The sequence below is a fragment of the Schistocerca nitens genome, chromosome 11 (genome assembly GCF_023898315.1).
Source record: "Schistocerca nitens isolate TAMUIC-IGC-003100 chromosome 11, iqSchNite1.1, whole genome shotgun sequence".
In the NCBI taxonomy this organism is placed as follows: Eukaryota; Metazoa; Arthropoda; class Insecta; order Orthoptera; family Acrididae; genus Schistocerca; species Schistocerca nitens.
The window spans coordinates 50,355,395-50,381,606 of record NC_064624.1 but is presented as its reverse complement, the minus strand read 5'-3'; the positions used below and the strand labels follow the sequence as shown (position 1 = coordinate 50,381,606).

The 26,212-nt window shown below is 42.8% G+C and overlaps 1 protein-coding gene across 6 annotated transcripts in view; it reads right to left on the bottom strand.

Moving 5' to 3' along the window:
- LOC126213116 (zinc finger protein 492-like) overlaps positions 1-26,212 on the bottom strand; it is a 187,660-nt gene that overhangs the window by 33,834 nt on the left and 127,614 nt on the right. The window contains exon 6 of one of the 6 annotated variants that reach the window (XM_049940725.1): positions 22,791-22,885. The exons of the other annotated variants lie outside the window; for them this stretch is intronic. Within the exon in view, the coding sequence (XP_049796682.1) occupies positions 22,811-22,885 (75 nt within the window). The 3' untranslated portion in view covers positions 22,791-22,810. Of the gene's footprint in view, positions 1-22,790; positions 22,886-26,212 lie in introns of those variants that run through there. 6 annotated transcript variants of the gene reach the window in all.

The window sequence follows — 26,212 nt, the reverse complement described above, 5'->3', positions numbered from 1 at the left end:
TTTGTAAAATTTTAGAAGGCTTATGACTATAAAGCACGACTGCTTTTATTCAAAATACTTAAAAAATCTGACATGCAGAATACAACATGAGTCCTTTTAAAAGAACTTCAGCCTCATTTGATATAAGAATAGACTTTAGCCAAGGCAATGGACTAACTCCATTCTTCTTTCAGACCATAATAGAAAAGTGAACATTGAACAGATGGAGCACTTGTCAGAACATAATACCACAAGTTGAATACTACTTGGTTAGAAAATGGATGTCAAAATTGTCTGTTATACTTTTGTAGATAATTTAGCAATACTGATAGTGTAGAGAAGGTACAAAACAGAGAGAAAGAAAAACAGTAGGAAAAGCATGACTACTCATCTCCTCTGATAAGAAGCAGTAATGGGGGAACAGCAATACTGCAAAATCCCACTCAAATACTGAGTATGAGAGTATCAGGGGAAGACAAATTTAAGGATCTATGATAAGTCATATAGCCAAATGGTGGAGAAAATGGAGCCACAAGAGGAAGACTATGAAAGATGGACTTTGCATTACAGTAAACAGAAGATGTTCATAGTAAAAATTCATTCTCCAAAATTGCAGAACCTCCAACTCGCAAGGCAGTCATTTGGCCAGAATACACATCTGTATCATAAACACTGATTTCAGATTTAACAAATGATAGTGAAAATTATGAAAAAAGAAAAGATATTAGGAAACAGAACACCAGTACAAACATTTAAATTCAGAAACAATAGACAAGTATACATAAATATGTAGGAAAATAACTGGGGCCAGAATTTGGCAAAGAAGGGTAATGAGTCTTAGCATACTGAAAAAACTCAATGGCTTACAGAAGTGCACAAAGACCTACAAGACACTTGTATAAATAAGCAAGAAATTGAAAACCAAACCAAATACAGAAACAGAATTGAGTTGATAAATTCTCCACAGCAAAATAGTTCCAAAAAGACAAGATAGAAACTAGACATCAGGTGAGTGGAGAGAAATACGTGTACAGATGAAGGAGTAGCATAAAGAAATGTTAAACCTTAGCTGGCCTGTAACTGAGCAGAACAAAAAAATTTGTTTCTCATTTGTAATACCTTCGCAGTACAGCATAGTGGTGCTGTATGTACTGCAAATGAACTACAGCAAGGAGGTCAAAAAGTCTCTGCAAATATGCAGATAACAGTATTTGGAGGGTTTTGTTAGGCTACAGCAGTGCTCAGAAGTATTTTTCCGTTGCGTTGTTATGCTGTCAGTACTGCTTGCATGCAGTCACAGAAGAGCAATGCATTTAAGTGTCACTCCATCAAGCACTACATGCTGCTGTGGTTACATATCTAGTAAATGAGCAAAATCATACAACAATGTAAGTATATATTCTTTTAGCTCAAAAGTATGTAACTTGCCTTGATGGTATGGTATTCATTAACCACAATAACTCAGGTATTTAATCAGTGATTGTTTACTTGTAGAGAACTAGAAGTATAACAAAATGGAACACTTGCTTGATGTGAAACAAACTGTTTGGCATGTCTTCAAGACTGGGAGGTAACAGTCAAGCACTGCTACAGAGTATGGCATATTTCAACAACTAACAAGTGTGCAAAGTCAATGGCATGAACAGCAAGTAACAGTAACCAATAAGCTACGTCCGATCATCCTTGATGAAGAGCGAGGTTGAAAGACATTGATTTATTTATTTATTTTATTTCATTAACAGTACAGAGTAACCCACCACCTTGAAATTTAAGGTGGGTCAGACGCTTCTGAATCTAACAGCAAAGATTTCTCATTGTTACAATCTTATTGGTATACAGCTGCTATGCTTTTTTAAAAAATAATACGAAGAAAATAATATATAAAATTTTCTCTTAGGTTACAGCGAATGCAATGCTTAACAATTGTTAAAATGGTTCAAATGGCTCTGAGCACTATGGAACTTAACATCTGAGGTCATCAGTCCCCTAGAACTACTTAAACCTAACCAACCTAAGGACATCACACACATCCATGCCCAAGGCAGGATTTGAACCTGCGACTGTAGGAGTCGTGAGGTTCCAGACTGAAGCATCTAGAACTGCTCTTAAAGTGGTTCCATATAATTTGTTACTACCTAGTTGATGAGAATATAATTTATAATATGCACATATCAAAGAAAAATAAATGAAAAGGATATGTAATACAATGAGTGCAGCGAAAGAACATGCCGTATTTGGAAGTGTAATATAGTCTAAGTAGCACGTTGGCTGATAATGGCGTATTTCTACGTATTTCAGATGATAAGGTCTTGGTACAACCTTGAGCTATTCTCATCTGAAATGGTTTGTGCTAAGGACAGAATGATTTGTAGGCAATCAGCTGTAGCTCCAAGAGAAACACCTCAACAAATCAGGGATGATCTGAAGCAACATAATTGACTGAGCCCATACACGTCTACCATAAAAAGTCACTTAGTAACAGGCGATTTACATGATAAATGAAATAAACCAGCTCATAAATTCAAAAACTAGGGACAGGATAGACTTTCCAAGGAAACCCTGAACTTGGAATGCCAAAGACAGATTTAAGGTTTTATGGAGTGACAAATAAAATTTAACATTTTTTTTCTGATGGTGTGGAGTATACAGGGTGAGTCACTAACTATTGCCACCAAGAGTAACTCTGAAAGTATGATAGGAGTTGAGAGGTTTGTGGGACAAAAGTTGCATGGTACAACAGGGGCCACAGTGTGAAATTGGTTGATCGTTGCTTCAGAGATATAGAGGTCAACTTTGCTTTTTAAATGGGATGCTACAGTTTGATACTTATTTTCTGATAGCAGCTATGGAGATGAATCCGACGATGTTTAACACTAACTTCTTTGAAGGTCAATGAAGGTCAAAAAGGTGGCTTGAACATCCATTTACAGAAGGTGTTCAAAGTGATGACCATTGGTATCAATGCAGTGCTGCGATCTTCTTACCATGGATGGAGTGGTATTTCTTATCACATCAGCACTTATGGTAACACACGCTCTGACAATTGTCTCATATCTCATGCAAATAGATAAGCAGACTTGTAATAAATAGATTACAATTTCATATCCTTCAATTACCCAATGGCAGTTTTTTGTATTACACACTTATGTTTATGTAATTGTAACTAATGCTATCTATAAAACATTTTTGAGTGCTACTGTAATAGGACTGTATTAAGACCCATGGTGAGATGAAAGAAGGAGATAGTAAAGAACAGTGGCAGAGTACAAATACTGTTTTGTTCTGCAGATCACTATATGCAATCTGGTGACCATCTGGACAGCAGCAACAATCCTTAAGTACATTGATGTGAGCTCATCAGATCAAATCAAATTGTATTCGAAGAAAACAACTACCATATTTTACAGACTATAAGGTGCACCTTAATTTTCAATCAATTTTTAAGGAAAGTACATTTTTACCATTTTTTTATTAGCTTGCAAAGTCAGCCAAAAAATTTCTTAGTTTATAAAACCAAAATGACCTTGTAAGATCACTGACATTCATTATCTCAACTTTCCTCAGCATCATTGTCCTCTATATATAAGATGGTCTTCACTACCATTATGAGCATTATTTATGTTGCCCTACTAAAAGATTTAACGATGATATTTTCTCTCACCCTACATCGCAACTGCTTTACTGACTGACACACTTGTTTGTTTGTAGATCATTTTAGAACTCCCTTTGTCATGAATTCATGTTGGGCTTAATCCATCACCCATTTGTTCCAATCCTCTTCCATTTACAATTTAAATGCACTGAAATGCCATGGAAAATGGTATACACATGCGTATTCAAAGATAGAGGTATGTCAACAAGCAGGATATGACACTGCAGACTGCAATGCCTATATAAAACAAGAAGTGTCTGGCACAGCTGTTTCATCAGTTACTGCTTCAACAATGGCAGGTAATTAAGATTTAATTGAGTCTGAATGTGACGTTATAGCCAGTGCATGAGCGATGGGACAGCATTTCTGAGATAACAATGAAGTGGAGATACTCCCGTATGGCGATTTCATGAGTGTACAGTGAATATCAGGAATCCATTAAAATATAAAATTTCTGACATTGCTGTGGCCAGAGAAGGATACTGCAAGAATGGGACCACCAATAAATGAAGAGAATCATTCAACATGATGAATGTGCAATCCTTGCACAAATTGCTGCAGGTTTGAATACTGGGCCAACAAAAAGTATCAGCGTGCAAACCATTCAACAAAACATCACTGATATGGGCTTTTGGGGCCGAAGGCCCACCGTGCACCCTTGATTACTGCACGACACAAAGCATTACACCTCAATTTGGCCTGTCAACATCAGCATTGGACTGTTGAGACTGGAAACATGTTACCTGGTCAGATGAGTCATTTCAAATTGTATTGAGCAGATGGATGTGTAAAGGTATGGAGATAGCCTCATGAATCTATGGACAATACTTCAGCAGGGAACTGTTCAAGGTGGTGGAGGCTCTGTAATGGTGTAGGGCATGTGCTGGAGTGATATGGGACACCTGATACATTTTGATATGACTGACAGATCACACGTACATAAGTATCCTGTCTGATCACCTGCAGCCACTCATGTCCATTGTGCAATCTGACAGACTTGGGCAATACCAGTAGAATTGCTACAGAGTGGCTCCATGAACACTCTTCTGAGAAACACTTCTGCTGGCCACCAAATTCCCCTGGCATTAACATTACTGAGCAAAACTGGGATGTCTCATGACATGCTCTTCAGAAAAGATCTCCAGTCCCTCATACTGTTTCTGATTTATGGTCAGCCCTGCAAGATTCTTGGTGTCAATTCTTCCCCTGCAGTACTTCAAACATTAGCTGAGTACATGCCATGTTGTGTTGCAGGACTTTTGCATGATCACTGGGGCTCTACATCATATTACACAGGTGTACCAGCTTATTTGGCTTTTCAGTGTAGTGTATTCTTCAAGAAGTTGCAATTGTGAAGTAAGTCCTCCTGCAATAACAGCAAGCTCTGTATTTAATTGTCTCCATTTCTCTTTCACAGAATTTTACAAATGACTACTGAAGTGATCTAGCACAAGAAGAAAACTCATCTTCAATGAAGTGACTTTCCTTTGCTTCTGTTGGTTGGTTGGTTGTTTGAGGTTTAAGGGACCAAACAGCGAGGTCATCAGTCCCTTGTTTCAAATATACACCATTCTGCTAACGGGACATCTCAGAAAAGTCAGAACAATAAAACGGAAAAAGGGGAAAAAACGTAAAAGGGCAGTCACGTTGTCATTGGTAAAAACAAATGAGGGAAGTCGGCAAGAGAACGAACCCAACACTATGCTGAAGCAGCATAGGCAAGACCACCTGTGACTTAAAAGGAACAACTGATAGAATGTAGAAAGTACATATGGGAATAAAATGACTAACCAAGCCGTAAAAAAAGGGTAAAAACAGAGTAAAAGGGGAAGAAAAGAGGATTCCGGTCAGGGAGGTGAATCAGGAATCTCTGAACACTGCCTACAGTGGGAGACACCCAAACACTCACCGCCCTGCCCCAACACCAGAGAAAGATTAAAAACCTTAAAACTGAGAATAAAAACCACTCTCTCGGAGGAAACCGAGAACCAGAGAGACCATCCGGGAATCGTCAGCCAACATCAAAGGTAAAGTGTGGGGGAGGCTGTACTTAGCACGCAGAGCCAAAAGAAGGGGGCATTCAACCAAAATGTGGGCCACTGACTGGAAGGCTCCACAACCACATAGCGGGGGCGGCTCATCACGCAAAAGAAAACCATGGGTCAGCCTGGTATGGCCAATGCGGAGACGACATAGTGTGGTCGAGTCCTTTCGGGAGAGGCGAAAGGAAGAACGCCATGGGCCTGGTGTCACCTTAATTGCACGAAGTTTATTAGACAGTGGAGTAGCCTCCCAAGAATTGGCCCATGACTGTGCGAAGTGGAATTTGATGTGAAGCCGTAAATCCGCTGCAGGAGGGGTTACGGAGAAGGGGGGGTAAGTAACTGCTCCCCCAGCCAAACGATCAGCGAGCTCATTACCCGGGATACCCACATGGCCAGGGACCCAGAGGAAGTCAATGGAACAAGCAGCACGGTGAATATCAGCGAGATGGTCATGGATGGCAGAGACCAAGGGATGGCGCGAAAAACACCGGTCAATAGCAAGAAGGCCACTCATCGAGTCCGTACATAACAAAACGCGGTTGTGTTGTGATTGTTTAATAAAGGTGAGAGCCCGGGAAATTGCCATCAATTCCGCAGTAAACACCCCACATGTAGGTGGCAGCAGATGATTTTCCGTTCCAACAGAGGACGTGAAGGCATACCCAACATGATCAGCAGATTTAGAGCCATCAGTGTAAAAAACAACAGCATCCCGAAACTCCCATAAAATTTGGCGGAAAAAGGAACGGAACACCACCGGGGGGATGGAATCTTTCGGACCTCGGCGGAGATCCATCCGAATTCGAGGCCGAGGAACTAACCAAGGAGGGGTGGAGGGGAGGGAGCGAGGAAGACAGGACAAAGAAGGTAGCTGAAAATCACGGATAAGAGACGCAAGGCGCAGCCCAACCGGTAAACCCGCCCGAGGGCGGGAGTCGGGTGGGCGACGTCCTTGGTCTGGGAACAGGATAGAATAGGAAGGATGAGTGGGAGAAGAACGGATAGTGAGGGCATAAGACACCAGAAGCTGGGACCGCCGAACAGAAAGGGGGGGGATCCCAGCTTCAACCAGGAGACTATCAACAGGGCTAGTAGGGAAGGCACCGGTGGCCAAACGGATACCACGATGGTGGACTGGATCCAGCACGTGCAGTGTGGAAGGAGCAGCTGAACCATAAACTTGACAACCATAGTCCAACCGAGACAGAACGAGAGCACGGTAAAGACGGTGGAGGAGGGAACGGTCCGCACCCCAAGAGGAGTGGGCAAGGAAGCGAAGGACATTGAGTTTACGGAAACATCCTACCTTCAGGAGTCTGATATGGGGCAGCCAAGTGAGCTTGTTGTCGAAAAGAAGACCCAGGAAACGAAACCGTGGAACCACAGGCAATTGTTGTGCAGCGAGATAGAGCTCTGGATCAGGGTGGATCGTAGTACGGCGACAGAAGTGGACCACCCGCGATTTTAAAGGAGAGAATTGAAACCCGTGTGAGAGGGTCCATGCAGAGGCACGCCGTATAGCCACCTGGAGCTGCCGTTCTGCAGATGCCATCGAGGAAGAACTAACCCAAATGCAGAAATCATCCACATACAGGGCAGGGGCGACCAAGGGACCGACAGAGGCCACAAGTCCATCGATAGCAATGAGGAATAGAAGGACACTCAAGACAGAACCCTGTGGAATGCCCGTCTCCTGGGTCCGTGGAGAACTAAAAGCAGTACCAACTCGAACTCTGAATGACCGATGGAGCAGGAACTGGCGGATGAAAATCGGGAGTGGGCCCCGAAGACCCCACTGATGAAGGGTTAGTAAGATGTGATGGCGCCAGGCCGTGTCATAGGCCTTGCGAAGGTCAAAAAACACTGCAACCAAATGGCGGCGCTGGGAAAAAGCCTGACGAACTGCGGATTCCAAGCGAAGTAAATGATCGATTGAAGATCGTCCCTCTCGAAAGCCACACTGGTAAGGGGACAATAGATCCCGAGATTCGAGGACCCAAGTGAGCCGACGGGCTACCATCCGTTCAAGTAACTTACAAACAACATTGGTCAAACTAATTGGCCGATAGCTGTCAACAGATAGGGGGTTCTTACCAGGCTTAAGGACAGGAACCACAATGCTATCCCTCCACTGAGAAGGGAAGTCACCCTGGAGCCAGATACGGTTAAACACCCGAAGAAGATGTTGCCGTTGTGGAGCACTGAGATGTTGAAGCAGTTGGTTATGAATGGAATCTGGGCCAGGGGCCGTATCATGAGAAGAAGATAGAGCAGAAAGAAATTCCCATTCAGTAAAAGATTCGTTGTAAGATGCTGACTCACAAGTGGTGAAACATAAGGTGAGAGCTTCAGCCTGCTGTTTTTGATGAAGGAAAGCAGCTGGATACGAGGCTGACGCTGATGCCACTGCAAAATGGGTCGCAAGATGTTCTGCGAGAACTAATGGGTCCGTACAAATGCCATCTGGGAGGTGAAGGCCTGGTAGGGTGGACTGTCGATGGCAACCTTGGAGAGAGCGAAGTGTAGCCCATACCCGTGACAGAGGGACAGTGGAACCAAGGGAAGAAACGAATCGTTCCCAACATATCCGCTTGCTCTGTTTGATTAAATAACGGGCTTTAGCGCGAAGGCGTTTAAAGGTAGTAAGGCTGGCCACAGATGGGTGCCTCTTGAAGTGTTGCAAAGCTCGACGGCGATCACGGATGGCAATGGCAATGGCCGTACTCCACCATGGGACTTGCCGGTGACGAAATGGTCCAGATGAGCGCGGGACAGCAAGGTGAGCAGCGCGAACAATCGCGTCAGACACGTCACGTAGGACGTCATCAATACCGCCCGACAAAGAGGGAGAAAACTCGACCTGTGCAGTGTATAGAGGCCAATCGGCGCGGTGGAAAGACCAACGAGGTAACCTGTCCATCGGGGAGCGCGAAGGGAGCGTGATAATCAACGGGAAATGGTCACTATCACAAAGGTCGTCGTGTGGCGACCAGTGTAATGAAGGGAGGAGAGAGGGAGAAGAAAGAGAAAGATCAATGGCAGAAAAGGTACCTTGACCAGCACTGAAATGAGTAGGGGAGCCATCATTAAGAAGGCACAGGTCGTGGTCTGCAATAAATTGGTCTATAAGAAGACCTCGTCTAGATGGAAAGGCACTGCCCCACAAAGGATGATGAGCATTAAAATCCCCAAGGAGGAGGAAGGGAGGAGGAAGTTGCTGAAGAAGGGTGGTTAAGGCAGCAGGCGTAAGAGCCCTGTCAGGAGGGAGATAAAGATTACAAACGGTGACTGCAGAGTCTAAGTGGACCCTAACAGCAACCGCTTCCAATGTAGTTTGGAGAGGAATCCACGTGCTAGCAATGTCGGTACGGACCAATGTACAAACGCCACCAGAAGCCCGCAAGGGTCCGACCCGATTTCGACAGAAAACACGGTACCCACGGAGGGTCGGTGAGTGAGCATCAGTAAAATGGGATTCCTGGAGAACCACACAAGCTGCAGAGTAGGACGAAAGAAGGGTTGTTAATTCCGGAAGGTGTCGATAGTAGCCATTACAATTCCATTGGAGAACCACAGAACGATGGGTTAAATGAGGGCTGAACACGCTAAATCCAGTCATACTGCCGGGTCCCCACCCGTCACAGACAAGGAGGGGGCGACATCCATAAACGACAGGTCAGAATCCGGTTGTGAAGTCGGGGAAGGGACCTCTGGTGACACCAGAGGCTCTTTGTCCCGGGACTTATGTTTCTTCTTCTTTTCAGGCTGAGATCGAGGAGGGCTGTGTGGCATAAAGGAGCCAGCTGCAGCAAGATCAGGAACAGAAAGAGACCGGGCGACCTGGGGGCCGACAGACCGCGGCTCTCGCGGTCGCCGCGCGGCAGCAGATCTTTGACCTGGAAGGTGCCGGGAAGGGGCATCCCGGGAGAGGCGCCCTTGACCGGCAGACGCCGAAGGAGTGGGACACTTCTCCGGCTGGGGAGGGGGAGCAGCACCCAGAGGAGAAGGGGTGGGAGCTGCAGGGGAGGGGGGGAGGAGCGGTGGCCGGGATGGGGGTAAGGAAGGGGGGGGAAGGGGTGAAGATGTAACCAAGGCGTAACTTGATGTCATGGACACAGGGTGCAGTCGTGCATATTTCTTACGGGCCTCTGTGTAGCTTAAACGATCGATGGACTTATACTCTTGTATCTTTTTTTCTTTCTTATATACTGGGCAATCTGGTGAACGTGGAGAATGACTACCATGACAGTTTACACATACAGGAGGGGGAACACAGGGACTCCCCTCATGGTGTGGACGTCCACAGTCACCACAGAGAAGGTCCTGGGAACAGCGAGAAGACATGTGGCCAAAACGCAAGCACTTAAAACACCGCATAGGAGGTGGGATGTACGGCTTCACATCACAGCGATAGACCATAATCTTAACTTTCTCAGGAAGGGTATCCCCTTCAAAGGCCAGGATAAAGGCACCAGTATCAATACGGTTATCTTTAGGACCCTTCTGAACACGCCGAACAAAGTGAACACCCCGCCGTGCGAGATTGTCCCGAAGTTCCTCATCAGTTTGAAGGACGAGGTCCCTGTGGAAAATCACACCTTGTACCATATTTAGAGACTGGTGGGGGGTAATGGACACAGGAATTGTGCCAAGATGGGTACAGGCACGAAGGGCCGCAGATTGGGCAGCGGAAGTAGTTTTAATCAGCAACGAACCCGACCGCATCTTGCTCAGGGAGTCCACTTCGCCGAACTTGTCTTCAATATGTTCCACGAAGAATAAGGGTTTGACACTGGTGAAAGTATCTCCATCAGTCCTAGTGCAAACTAGATAACGGGGGAAAGGTTTTGCCCCTAGACGACGGGCCTGACCCTCTTCCCAGGGGGTAGCCATGGAAGGGAAGGCCGAAGGGGCAAGAGAAGCAGCACTTGAGGAATCAGTACCACGCAGAGAGATGGCCGCAGAACGGCCAGAGTTTTGGACCCGTATGCGTTTCATTTGCATAGCGTCCGCCCTGATACCACCCACTCCGATCAGGGGCTCTCCTCATGGGCGCCACCCAGCCACAGCGAGGGCCGTCTGGCACGGCGGCCATTGCCGGGAGTTCCGATGCTCCAGGATGACGAGCAACCACTCCAAGGCATGCATGAGGAGGTCACAGCTCAGGTATCAGAAGTGTGATCCCTGTGTGTTCAGGGGGCTCAACCAAAAGGGTACATAGCGACCCGACCACACGGGCTGGCTACCGTGCTGGCTATGCACCCTAGCATCAGACAACGACGTGAAAGAAAAGGTGGAATGTACTAGGGGGGCGCACGTCGGAGACACTAGGTAAGGTGCTCTTCCCCAAATGGCTCACACTACGGAAGAGAAATTTTGGAATGGAGGTCAAACCCCAGAGGGGGACCAAGGAATGCCAAAAGGAGGAGATAAGTACGCAACAAAGCCGGAGTGTAAAACCAACAGAACCAGGAGGATAGCGGGGCCAACATAAGCAAGGACACCAAGAGAGGGAAAGGAGAGGGCGAGGGGAAAGGAGCATGGAGGGGAAAGGAGGGGAAGGGAAAGGAAATGCAGCCCGGGAGAGAAAGAAGGCTGCAATGGCTCGGGGCCCCATGCTCGCCACGCACGTATCCACAAAAGAGTTGTGGACCCCCTGGGGGGTTTGCTTCTGTTAATCCACAGTTTCATACCAGCCTCATCCATCCAACTCCTGTCACATACATGAACAACACCTGCCAGTATTCCACAAGGTTTTGACGTTTTTTAGCACTTGAAAATGATCACTGGATTAAGTTTAGTGCCATCAACACAACACGAAAGAACAACAGTGTAGTGCATTTTTTCATGTTCACCTGTTTTAATAGTTACCATTTTAGCACTTTTCATGGCAACAATTTTGTTACTTGGCAATCAAGTCTTTATGCACTATTTAACTTAGTTCCATACTGGTTTTCTTTCTATGTTGTATAATAATGTGATGGAAAGGTAATACTATTGTCATAGTCTTGTGGAATTTTATGAGATGTTTTGGTCTTGGTTCACATGCTATGTCCATGACACTTTATAAACCTGTAGCACCAAACATTTTCACCCTTAGTATCTGTTAAGTTCCACTGTACCACTAGCTTACAAGCATGTATTCGAGACTTTTTGTAGCAATTCGAACACCATTTGGATGGTGTGCTTGAATCCATTTCAGTACAGCATCTTCTAGTTTTCGCCATTTTATATTCAGTCCCCTATTTGCACATTTGGCCTTCCTCATGTTTTTCTGTTCTTCTTTACTAGCCTGCCAATAGCAATTTTTTTTCTGTTGCTGGAGGACTGGAATGCTGCTCAGCTGCTGTGTTTCCACATTGTTCTGCATATGCTTTTACTTTCTATTTATAGCCTGCATCATATGAGTACCTTTTATTTTTTCCACTGTGAAGCTAGCTACTAAAGAAAATATTCTTCTGTTACCAATAACACAAATCACTTTCAATTCAAGTTTGCTGGCACTGTAGACTGCAATGACACGTCACAGGCTAGACAGTGCTCTTGGTTTGTGATTGTGGGGCATGAGGGAGACACTGTTAGCAAGCTTGTGAATCCCATTAACTCATGTTCGTTGCATTGGTGCAATTGAATCCAATGTTGCTAGATAGAAATAGATTTCCTGCAGCATTGAATATGTGGCAAATTTTTAGGCAACCAGGAATTTTGACGCCAACACTGGACTTGTTATATTAAATTCGAGTATAACACACCTCAACTTTGAAGGCACTTTTTTGAACAAAGAAATGAGTTTTATAATCTGTAATATATGGTATCAAGTCTCTGTAAGTACCACTGGAAATTAATTTGAACAAATAATTAAGGTAACTTAAAATTTATCTTGCATTCAAACTTTCAAATACTACGAGTGAGATATTAATGTGAGTATCATCAAATGTACAGGATTGATTGTCACTGAACATTTGTCATTTAACATTGAAACACGAACAGATATGTGGGAATGTCCGTGTTACTGATAAGTCGCATATATGTACAGTATTTAACAATCACTTTCTGAATATAGCAGGTGAACTAAATAGAAACCTAGTCCCAACAGGGAATCATATAGCGCTCTTAGAAAAAAGTGTTCCGAGACTGTTACCTGATATGCTCCTCCAAGATACTGACAAGAGGGAGATTGAGTTAATAATTAAATCACTAAAGACCAAGAACTCTCATGGATATGACGGGGAATCTAGCAGAATACCGAAGTATTGTTCTATGTATGTTAGCCCAGTACTTAGCCATATATGTAACTTTTCCTTTAGGAGTGGTCGGTTTCCTGACCGATTAAAGTACTCGGTAGTGAAGCCACTTTATAAAAAGGGAGACAGGGATAATGTTGACAATTATAGACCTATTTCTATGCCATCGGTGTTTGCTAAAGTTATCGAGAAGGTTGTATATGCAAGGTTACTGGAGCATTTAAAGTCACATAATTTGCTGTCAAATGTTCAGTTTGGTTTTAGAAATGGTTTAACAACTGAAAATGCTATATTCTCTTTTCTCTGTGAGGTTTTGGACGAATTAAATAAAAGGTTGCGAACGCTAGGTGTTTTCTTTGATTTAACGAAGGCTTTTGACTGTGTTGACCACAAAATGTTACTGCAGAAGTTGGACCATTATGGAGTAAGGGGAGTAGCTTACAATTGGTTTGCCTCTTACCTTAAGAACAGAAAGCAAAAGGTAATTCTCCGCAATATTGAAAGTGGTAGTGATGTTCCGTCCCAATGGGGCACTGTTAAGTGGGGCGTTCCCCAAGGGTCGGTGCTGGGGCCACTGCTGTTTCTTATTTATATAAATGATATGCCTTCTAGTATTACAGGTGATTCAAAAATATTTCTGTTTGCTGATGACACCAGCTTGATAGTGAAGGATCTTGTGTGTAATATTGAAACAGTATCAAATAACGTAGTTCATGAAATAAGTTCGTGGCTTGTGGAAAATAATTTGATGCTAAATCACAGTAAGACTCAGTTTTCACAGTTTCTAACACACAATTCAACAAGAACCGATATTTTGATCAGACAGACTGGGCATATTATAAGCGAGATGGAACAGTTCAAGTTCCTAGGAGTTCGGATAGATAGTAAGCTGTTGTGGAAAGCCCATGTTCAGGATCCTGTTCAGAAACTAAATGCTGCTTTATTTACCATTAGAACAGTATCTGAAATAAGTGACACTTCAACACGAAAAGTAGTCTACTTCGCATATTTCCATACGCTTATGTCGTGTGGTATTATTTTTTGGGGTAATTCTTCTGATTCAAAAAGGGTATTTTTGGCTCAAAAATGGGCTGTTCGAGCTATATGTGGGGTAAGTTCGAGAACCTCTTGTCGACCCCTATTCAATAGTCTGGGAATTCTGACATTGCCCTCACAGTATATATTTTCTTTAATGTCGTTTGTTGTTAGCAATATTAGCCTATTCCCAAGAGTTGGCAGCTTTCACTCAGTTAATACTAGGCAGAAATCCAATCTGCATGTGGAATGCACTTCCTTGACTCTTGTGCAGAAAGGAGTGTAGTATTCTGCTGCATCCATTTTCAATAATCTACCACAAGAACTCAAAAATCTTAGCAGTACCCCAAACACTTTTAAGTCTAAACTGAAGAGTTTCCTCATGGCTCACTACTCCTATTCTGTCGAGGAGCTGCTGGAAGAGCTAAAAAATTAAACAAATTCCAGTGTTACATTGTTGATTTTCTTTCTTTAAATTTACGACTTGTCCACCTGAATATGGTTTTTTATATTTCATTTTATCTGTTCCTAATATCGTGTTATAATTTCATGTATTGACTCGTTCCATGACCATGGAGACTTCTCCTTAATTTGGTCCCACGGAGCAATAAATAATAAATAAATAAATAAATATACATTTAATATTTTTCTCTGGTGAACTATGTTCCTCCCAAGCCAAGAGAAATACCATTAACCGGCTATCCATTGGGAATACTTTCCTGAGAGAGAAAGCTGACAACTGTGAGGCAGTATTTAAATTCCCATTCATACAACTTTTGCAATAGTATCTTTCAGGAAGTTTAGGACATTTCGAAGGTCAATGCTATGATGGCAAGTAGAATTTGTCACACATTTAAACATACTCATCAACCCATTGACAAACAAAAGATGAATGCAGCCAAAGTAAGTGAGGAACAGCAATAAGCAAAGGATTCAACATATCAAATATTCTAACTATGCTGATTGATCTCACTTTCCGGCTATAGAACATTATTCACAAGTATTATATAGAAAAACACTAAAACTGAATTCAACAGTATTATACCAAACTGTGCATCTGAACTTCAGGAGTTAAATATAACACTGTAAAGTTTTTCATTAATTAATTTTTATAAACACTGATTACAATAATGCTGAATTTTACTACTGTTAAGCCAAAACTGCCACAAGCACAAACCACACATCAAACTGTACAGTTTATCTGGAACTCAACTGTATCCAGGGTATCTAAAATTTGACAAACTACTCAATTAATTTGACGAGAGCTAAATATACTCCACAATTCCATACACCAAAAGACAGTATATTTTACACTACACCCTTACCTTTATCCTTGGTCAGTATGTGTTCGCATATTTTTGGAAAATTAACTATTATGCAGTGTGAACAAGATATGTTCAGTTCAATTGGTTGAATTCAAACTTCGTATGTGCTACATAGTAGCATAAAGCACCATGTAAATAAGCAGGAAATTATGATCTAACCTGATAAGACGCATTTGTTTGTATACAAATATTCCTTTGTGTTTACTTATTTTAACAGTTTCATGATGGCAGTTTATTATGTTTCCACCAATATTTAATGTAATATTTATCTTAGAATATTTCATAAGGTTTTAAAGTGACAAGCATGGGGAGGTGCTTAATTCAAGCCAGGCTTCACAAACTCCTCACTAGGGTACGAACTAATCCAGAAGGTACGTTGAGGAAGGAGGATGGGGAAAATACAAAAACAGCATGTGAGACACTGGAACTGCTCCTCAAAATTCATTTTCCTCAATATGCTCTGGCGGATAACATAGGCCAGAATGCGACCCCTGAAAGACAATGGTTCACAGCCACTCAAAGAGAGGACTGTGACCTGCCAAGGCGTGTGTCGATTTCAGTAAAATCCAATGGGCAGTGGGAACATTGTAACTGGTCAAGTCACCTGGCCCCGATGGAATCTTTCCAGCTCTCTTGAAACAAGCAGGAGAGAATCTTGTAAGAGCGCTGTGCAGGTTATTCAGGGTTAGCCTAGCAGCGGGAGTCATTCCCAACGCCTGGAGGGCAGTGACAGTTGTCTTTATTCTAAAGCCAGGGAAAACTGATCATAACAGGCCCAAGGATATGAGATCAATCAGTCTGGTTAATGTACATGTTGGGGAGAGGAGGCTAACTATGGCTCATCTATATTCAAACCAACACACACATCAACCAGGTAAATCACCAGAGAAAGCTTTCTGTCAATTTGTTGTGAGGGTGGAGAAAGCCCTTTGCTTTCAAGAAAGAGCCCACTCCATCTTCCTGGACATTGAGGGAACTTTTTGTAAGACAACCGTTGATTCCATGATTAGGGCAGCAGAGATGCATGACCTAGTGACCACTATATGTAGGTGGACTAAGGCCATGCTTAGTAGGAGGAGGGTAGAAGCCACCGTGATGAATGAAAAGATGGTAATTAACACCACTAGAGATTCTCCACAAGGAGGAGTTTTGCCCACTTCATTGTGGAATCTAGTAGTGAACAAACTCATTGAGAAACTAGATTCCAGGCAATGATTTTGTGAAGGATACACCGATGACCTTGTCATAGTAATACTTGGCAAATTTACTGACACAGTTAGGAATATGGCACAAGGTGCACTGGACATTGTGCAAGACCAGTGCATTAAATAGAACGTAAGGGTTAATCCTATGAAGACTGTTGTGGTATCAATCATGAAGAAGCATATCCAACACTGAAGTTGGAATCTAAAGCTTTTCGATGAAACTCAATCTGTGAAGGGGATAGTGAAAAATCTAGGGGGTACCCTTAGATGAGGAACTAATATGGACCCCTCACATTAAGAGCATCTGCTCCAGGGCGAAAGGTACTCTAGTGAGTACCAGAAGGACTTTAGGCAAAAAACTATGGCCTAAGAACCTGAGGTATGCACTGGATATACAGCACAGTGGTTAGACTTAGGATCTCCAATAAGGCCGTAGTGTCCTGGAAGAAGGTAGAACAGCAGGTTGCAGCTAAGAAGCTTGCTAAGGTGCTGAGCCTGGCCTGCTTCATCACAAGAGGCAGAATTAGTAGCACACCAACCACTGGGGTGGAAGCCATGCTGGACATGCCTCCACTAAACCTTTGGGAAGCAGCTGGTGCATACAGACTCAAAACTGGTAAAAACTGGATCTCATTGAGATATCCAGACCCACACACTAATATAGTGAGTGAGGCAAATATAGGAATGGCTGGGGAACTGCCGGCCGACTATATAATAACTCCCAACTGCTTCAACAAGCTTTACAATATAATAATTTGAAGTTGGGAACAGTAAGAAAAAACAGTTTGACACCATACTGGGGACATTGTCTGGTTCACTGATTGGTCGAAATCAGACCAAGGTGCTGGGGCCGTGGTATATGGAATTCAGCGAAGACTGGAGGGCATCATCTCTCTAGGACAACTGGCCTCGGTATTCCAAGCTGAAATTACTGCAATCAGGGTGTGTGTGTGTGTGTGTGTGTGTGTGTGTGTGTGTGTGTGTGTAGGAAAAAATACATAGGTGCTAGAAGGATCGTAGCATCTACATCTATTCTGACAGCCAGACAGAGCTTAAATCATTAGCAACTCCTGTAACAAGATCTAAAATTATTGCAGAATGTCACAGGGCTCTGGTGGAGCTAGAGGGAAGCGATTGGGTAAAACCAATGTTGGTCCTTGGCCACTCAGGGATCGGTGGCAATGAACAAGCTGACAAATTGGGGGCAGAGACTCCATTCATTGGACCGGAACCTGTCCTGACAATCACCAAGGCTATGATCAAACTAGAACTACAGAACTGGCTTAGAAGACAGCACATAGAATACTGGTCCAAGGTCGATAAGCAAAAACATGGCAAGTTAATGATGCCAAAGCCGCATTTTGAAAGAAGCTCTGTAATCCTGGGCTTTAACAGCCAAGAGATTAAACTCACACCCAAAGGTGTAATGGAGGCATGTCCAGCACGGCTTCAATCCCAGCAGTTGGCGTGCTACTAATTCTGCCTGTTATAGCGAAGCAGTCCAGTCTCTGCACCTTAGCAAGCTTCTTAGCTGCAACCTGCTGGTCTACCTTCTCCCACGGCACTATGGCTCCATACGAGATTCTAAGTCTAACCACCGTACTGCACAACCAGTGCATACCTCAGGGTCTTAGGCCCTAGTTTTTTTGCCACAAGTCCTTCTGGTATTCACTAGAGTACCTTTCGTCCTGGAGCAGATGCTCTTACCCCTAATCACAGTATTGAGTACTTCTCACGCAACTACAGTCATGCAGTCCCGTGGACTGCATTCAGAAGGTGGGAAAAATAAGTAAAAATCACCAATCTAGTGCTACTTTTTGAATTTAGTACTACATACTTATTCTTCAATTATACATAAATGGTAAATTATGAACAAAATATTGTTTCAGTGCTGTGAAAAAGACTTATTCATATTGCACTCTAAATTCTCATTGAAATTTACAGTAATGGACAAATATCCAAATATCTAAGTGTAGTTCTTTACTTGAAACTTGGTTGTTGCAGGTTAATGTTGATCAAGTACCACCGGTGTTAAATTTAATGAGTATTCTTGACAGCAAATGAAACAGAAAAAATCTGCACTACTGAAAGCGGCCACATTACGCACCACCTTACACGCACTGCGGACGCACCTTACAAGAGCATTCCAAACAAATTGGGACCTTGCACTTGCGACACAAGTAACTTGTCTTTCTCTTCTTTTTTGGTGGACAAATGCGACATGGCTTCCTTCCATCCCTAGGTAGTTTGTCCTCCTTTTCCAGCTCTTCATGGAGATGTACTTCAGTTCCTAGAACTCTAACGATAGAAAACCTCAATTCTCATGGGAGGCATTTATTCAGTATCCTTTCATGCAGTGAATGTTCGATTAGTTCTTTCGCTAGGGCTTTCATGAAGTTCATCCTGGTAAGCACAGTTCTTTCCTAGAATGACTGATGAACAATATATGCACTGACAACACTCATGTCAAGAATATGGAAAACCACGGCCATGGTCCAACGTTGTGTGCGGCAACTTTAACAATATTTGACACACTTTTCGTCTACAGTATCAACAGCACCCTTTGTGTTGTTATAGTGGGCTATTATTACAGGTTTTTTTTTTTTACTTTCCACGTCATCTTCTATGGAGTGATGCATTGTTGATATAAGAATTACTGCTCTTCCTTTCTTAGGTACATGCAAAATGAGCGTGATGTGTTTGGTAAATCCATACAGCGTTGTTCAAACTTCACGCCTACAGGAAGGCAAGAGAGATGCAGGAATTTCCTTTCGGTTCTTCCGCATTGTTCCCACTGTGGTCAAATCATTTTTCTGTAGCACATCTGCAAGTTCGATTGACACATACCCGTTATCAGCAGTGTTGTTTCGGTTAGCATGTGCTATTGGCTTGCACAATCTGAGGACAGCGTGAGTGATAATGGCATATTTCTTCTCATCTGGGGAAGGTCCTACTCCATCAGTACCTTTTCCACAGTAGAGATAGGTGTTGAAGATGTAGTTAGTCCTGGAGTCAGCTAGGCATTGAAGCTTCAGGCCATACTTCGCCGGTTTAGATGGAATATACATTTTGAATTTACAGTGTCCTCTGAAACCGATTAGCATTTCATCAACTGTAGCATTAACCCCAAAAATATAGGATCGCTGCAAATTTTCGTTGAATTTATGTAGAATGTTTGTTATAGCAGCTGCTGGATCAGAAACCTTACGTAACTCCATGTCATCAGGGTTGTCAAATCTCAAGCAGGTGAGAATTACAGCAAATAATGCTGAAGATATAGTGATACGGAAAATAGCATGGACAGTCCCATCAATACAAAAGAGAGAACATATGTCTTAGTTAATCAATTTGAATACTGAAGTGTATATAAGAAGGTCGATGAAACTCTTCATTTCAGACATTGTACAAGGTCTGATTTCTGTTCTCTTCCTGTAGAAATTGGTCACAATGGAACTGAATAAGTTCTCTACACTTTAATTACAATCCAAAGTTATATACAAAGTCCTTGTGGACACTAAGTACAATCCGTCCTTGTAAATTTATTTGCACTGTCAAATTTTCCTCTGCCTCTCTTTTTCTTGTCTTTTATGAAATATTAATAAATACAGTACACTAATACACTGGACATTATTTCAGTTTATTTGCAGTGTAATATAAAAATTGAAAATAAAAAGATTAAAAGATCAAACAATGGAAAATCCAGGACAGAATGGAACAATATGGTGAAAAGAGCAGTTGCTGTGCACCATATAGCAGAGATGCTGAGTCGCATATAGGAGAAACAAAAAGACTGTCACAAATATAGCTTTCAACCAGTGAGGCCTTTATCAAAATTATAGACAACAAACACACACATACATACACACTCGTACCAACATAACTCCTACACACATGACTGGAGTCTCAGCCAACTGAGGCCACACTGCAAGCAGCAGCATCTGTGCATCATGAAGTGAGCGGCAGCTCGGTGGGGGGTAAGGAGGAGGCTGGGGTAGTGAGGGAGAGGGATAGTAGCATAGTGGTGGCAGACAGTGATGTGCTGTTGGGTAGCATACAGCACTGAGGTGGAAAGAGGGTAAGGCAGCACACTATCTGATCAAAAGTATAGAGACATCCCCGAAAACATACATTTTTCATATTAGGTGGATTGTGGTGCCATCTACTGCCATGGTCTCCATATCAGCAACTTCAGTAAACATTATACATCATCAGAGAGCAGAATGGGGCACTCTGCAGAACTCACAGACTTTGAACGTGGCCAGACGATTGGGTGTCACTTGTGTCATACGTCTGTACACAAGATTCGAAACTCCTAAACATCCCTAGTGCCACTGTTTCCAATGTGATAGTGAAGTGGAAATGTGAAGGGACACTTACAGCACAAAAGTGTACAGGCCAACAATAATAGGCAGACACCTATCCATATAATCACACAGGAGTACCAAACTGCATCAGGATCCACTATAAGTACTGTGATAATTAGGCAGGAGGTGAGAAAACTTGGATTGCATGGTCAAGCGGCTGCTCATAAGCCACACATCACACCAGTAAATACCAAACAATGCCTCGCTTGATGTAAGGAGTGTAAACATTCAATGACTGAACAGTGGAAAAACATTTTGTGGAGTAACAAATCACAGTACACAATGTGGCAATCTGATGGCAGGGTGTGGGTATGGTGAGTACCCAGTGAACATAATCTGATAGAACGTGTAGTGCCAACAGTAAAATTCGGAGGCAGTGGTGATATGGCGTGGTCGTTTTTTTCATGGAGGGGGCTTGAAGCCCATGTTGTTTTGCATGGTACTATCGCAGACCAGCCGTACACTGATGTTTTAAGCACCTTCTTACTTCCCACTGTTTAAGAGCAATTTGGCCAGAATACCACGGGTATTCTGCCATCCACCAAACCTACAGAATATATTCATCCATCCCCGTGGTATTCCACCATCCACCAAACCTACACAATTTACTCATCCATCCCTACACAACCCCTTCTTCTAACCCCTTAACCTCATGGCTCATACCCCTGTAATAGACATAGCTGTAAGACCTGTCCTATGCATCCTCCCACCACCACCTACCTCCAATCCAGTCACAAATATCACCTATCCCATCAGGGCTACCTGTGAAACAAGTCAAGCAGTCTACAAGCTAAGGTGCAACCACTGTCTTGTATTCTATGGGGGCATGACAACCAGCAAGCTGTCTGTCCACATGAATGACCACCGAATAAACTGTGGCCAACAAACAAATGGGCCACCCTGTTCCTGAGCGTGCTGCCAAACAGGATATACTTTATTTCAATGACTGCTTCACAGCCTGTGCCAGTTTTTCTGAATTGCGCAGGTGGGAACTTTCCCTGTAATATCTCCTATGTTCCCATAACATCCTGGCCTCAACCTTAGTAAGTCATTGTCCTCTCCCATCCAGTCCATTCTCTGATCCCATTCCAGCATTACACGGCCCTCATTTCTCTATCACACCATCATTTTACATTTCCTCCTTTCTGCATTCCCCTCCCCATCTCTCCACTGCCCTTCGTCTAACCTCCCAACTGCACATGGCTGCCCTACCCTCTTTCCACCTCAATCCTGTGTGCTCCCCAACAGGATGTCAGCCTCTACCTCCGCCACCCCTACCCCACTATTTCTCCCCATCCCTGCACCAACCTCCTCCTCACCCCCACCCAGTCACCATTCCCATCATGCACTGGTGCTGCTACTCACATGTGGCCTCAGTTGCCTGACACTGCAGTCATGTGTGTGCGAGTTGCATTTGCACAAGTATATATGTGTATGATTGTCATTTAATTCTGAGAAAGGCCTTACTGGATGAAAGCTATATTTGTGACAGGCTTTTTGTTGTTCCTATCTGTGACTCAGCATCTCTGCTATATGGTGAGTAGCAACTTTCACAATATTGTTAGAAGATTAAAAGAATCATCCACATAGGGCTTGACCTAACAACCTTCAGGCTACATGAATGTTGGTTGTCTACCATTTTTGACATGTCCGAAACAACAGACATGACACAGAATCTGCACCTCTTATAAATTATATGTAAATTAAAGGTGGAGAGGGAATAAAGGGAAGGAAAGGGAATCGATCACAGCTATCGGCTGCATTGGGACATTAAGGAGTGAACATGTGTACCTGGATCTCCTGCTTACTAGGCAGGTTCAATAACCACTGCACCATCCAGGACATAACTGCAAGTGAATAAAACATGTAATTCCATTTCTTAAAGTCTGTGTAATAATTCAGCAGCTATAAACATTAAAAATTACTTAAGTCAGAAAATTCGCCACATTCTCTGCTATATCTCAGCTAACACCACAGCTCGCTAAATTTGCCCATTCTGGGTAGACTTGGGATTGGCATCTCCTTGTCATCTCACCCTGCATACAAGCAAAGTTGAAATCTTATTTTTGAAGTACAATATATTCTTTATTTTGTCTGTATTCACCGTTTTTCAGTGTTATGTTGAAAATTAAAATATGCCCATGAATTACATTTCATTTATTGATATTGCAGATCATATTTATTCACATTATTAAAATAGATACCATTCACAGTAGTCCTATTAAATCTAGTTACATAAAGAAAAACATAACTTGACAATCACCTTAAATTTCTCTTCTGAGGCATTATGCAGACAATTCTTAAAAACTTCACTATAGTGTGAAATGAAGTCACTGGAGTCTAAATTAGACCATGGGAGATAAACTACCTTCAGTGCCACCACACCAGACATTTGACAATGTACACATATCCTGCAAGGAAGTAAAAATGTTTTTCCACTAAATTGTGGCTTTGTATCCCTTCAGAAGTCTTATAATATCAGTATTAACAAAGTTCATTATCCCATGGCCGAAACAAGAACCCAGAGAAATGAACACAGACTTAGTAAATGGATCTGTGGCCAAAGTAGTGGTTAGTCTAATCTGAAGATGCAATCCAGAGTGTTCCAGTGTTTACTTCTCCCCTGTCTGAAGTACTGGGTGATCAAAAAGTCAGTATAAATTTGAAAACTTAATAAACCACAGAATAATGTAGATAGAGAGGTAAAAATTGACACACATGCTTGGAATGACATGGGGTTTTATTAGAACCAAGGAAAAAAAAAAAGTATTGCTAGACGCGTGAAAGATCTCTTGCGCGCGTCGTTTGGTGATGATTGTGTGCTCAGCTGCCACTTTCGTCATGCTTGGCCTCCCAGGTCCAGACTTCAGTCCATGCAATTATTGCCTTTGGGGTTACCTGAAGTCTGAAGTGTATCGTGATCGACTGACATCTCTAGGGATGCTGAAAGACAACATCCGATGCCAATGCCCCACCATAACTCCGGACATGCTTTACAATGCTGTTCACAACATTATTCCTATTGTTGAGGAATGATGGTGGACATATTGACCATTTCCTGTAAAGAACATCATCTTTGCTTTGTCTTATTTTGTTATGCTAATTATTGCTATTCTGATCAGATGAAGTTCCATCTGTCGGACTTTTTTTGAACGTTTGTATTTTTTTGGTTCTAATAAAACCCTATGTCATTCCAAGCATGTGTGTCAATTTGTACCTCTCTATCTACATTATTCCGTGATTTATTCAGTTTTCAAATTTATACTGAATTTTTTATCACCCGGTATATCATTCATCATACTTCTCAAAATCTTACTGGTGGGATCAACATAAATTCTTCACCCCCTCCCCACAATAATGAAGCAATGTTCACTTTTAACTTGGAAAACAGGTAATCATTTTATCTGCCGACATCATATGTCATAATATTTTTGCTCAACACATCACTACAAAAAGAACGGTTTGGGGAGTTCATTAATGTGGTGCATCAATTAAACTACATTTTCTGAAGTATGCGCATAGAAATAATAAAATGACCAAATATGGCAGTCTAGGCTACCCCATTGGTTGAGCACTAAGAGTTAATGTTATATTTGTGGTCTAGAAGTTATCAACTTTATACTTTTATGCATTAAACTGTAGCCTTCAGTTCCTACAGTCAGAGGATAAATATGTTTATATTGTGGGAACCTCTGAGTATGTTTAGTTGAATTATTGGGTAACTCATTGAAGAACATACATAGTGAGGTGATAAAAGTCATGGGACAGTGATATTCACTTGTAAAGATGGTGGTATTATCACATACACAACACGTAAACTGAAGGTGCTTGGCAGAGTTGTCATTTGTTCTCGGATGATTCATGTGAAGAGGTTTCCATAGTTATTATGACCCCACACTGAGAATTAACAGATTTTGAATGCGGAATGGTAGTTGGAGCTAGATGCTTAGGACATTCCATTTTGGAAATCATTAGGGAATTACATATTCCAAGACATATGGTGTAAAGGGTATGATGAAAACACCAAATTACTTACATTACCTCTCACTATGGCCATCGACCTTCACTTAACAAATGAGAGCAGCAATGTTTGTGTACTGTTGGTGCTAGCAGTCAAACAACACTGCATGAAATAACCACATAAATCAATGTGAGATGTACAGCAGACATATCTGTTAGGACAGAGCAGCAAAATTTGGTATTAATGGACCATGGCAGCAGACAACCAATGTGAGTGCCTTTACCAACAGCACGACATTGCCTGCAGTGGCTCCCTGGGCTTATGAGAAAATTGGTTGGACCCTAGGTGACTACAAAACTGTAGCCTGGTCACCAGACTACAATTGTTCATGAGTGGTTTGAAGAACATTATGGACAATCCAAGAAAATGACTCGTCCAAGGCATCGGGAGAGGCTTAAAAAGCCAAAGCTTATTCCTGTGAAGGGAGGACCCTTGGCGATGCCAAAGGGACATCACCACCTGACACACAGCAATGCAGAGATCATCAGAGGGAATAGAGGTGCTCACGGGCTGAGGTAAGAAGACTGCAGCCTCGGCAGCAGCATCAGCGGCATCGTTTCCTGGCAGAACGACATGATCGGGGACCCACAGAAACATGACATTGGCTCCACGAAGAGTGAGCAAATGACAGATTTACTCGACCAGCTGCACTAAGGTATGAGTGGTGTACAGTGCACAGAGACTTTGGAGGGTGCTGAGTGAGTCTGAACAGAGGATACAATCGGGAAGGCTGTGTCACCGGATGTACTCCACAGCCTGATACAAGGTAAAAAGCTTGGCTGTAAATACTGAGGAGTGGGCTGGAAGCAGATATCAAAAGACACGGGTGCCAATAACGAAGGCACACCTGACCCTACGGTCAGTATGTGAGCCATCAGTATATACAAAGGTACTATCGCTAAGTTCCATGCGAAGGTCTTGAAACTGGAGGCGACAGAGTGAGGCTAGAGTAGTGTCCTTAGGAAGTGAATTAAGGCCAAGGTTAACATGGGCTGCTTCACGAACCCAAGGTGGTGAAGGGTTCACGCCCACAGGGAAAACTGAAGGTAGCATGAAGTTAAGCCACTGTAGCAAGTGGCAAAAGCAGATGCTAGGAGGTAACAGGGAAGAGGGACAAGCGCCATACTAATGGTCTAAGGAGCCATCAAAGAAGGAGGCATTGGAAGGGTGGCCACGGATGGCAGACAAATGGCATGCATACCTGCTGAGGAGAAAGTCACAGCAGTAGGATAGTGGTAGTTCAGTACACAGACTCTCAACTGGGCTGGTGTAAAAGGCATCTGTGGCCAAATGGATGTCATTATGGTGGATAGTGTTGAGATGGCATAAAAGGGATTGGCGA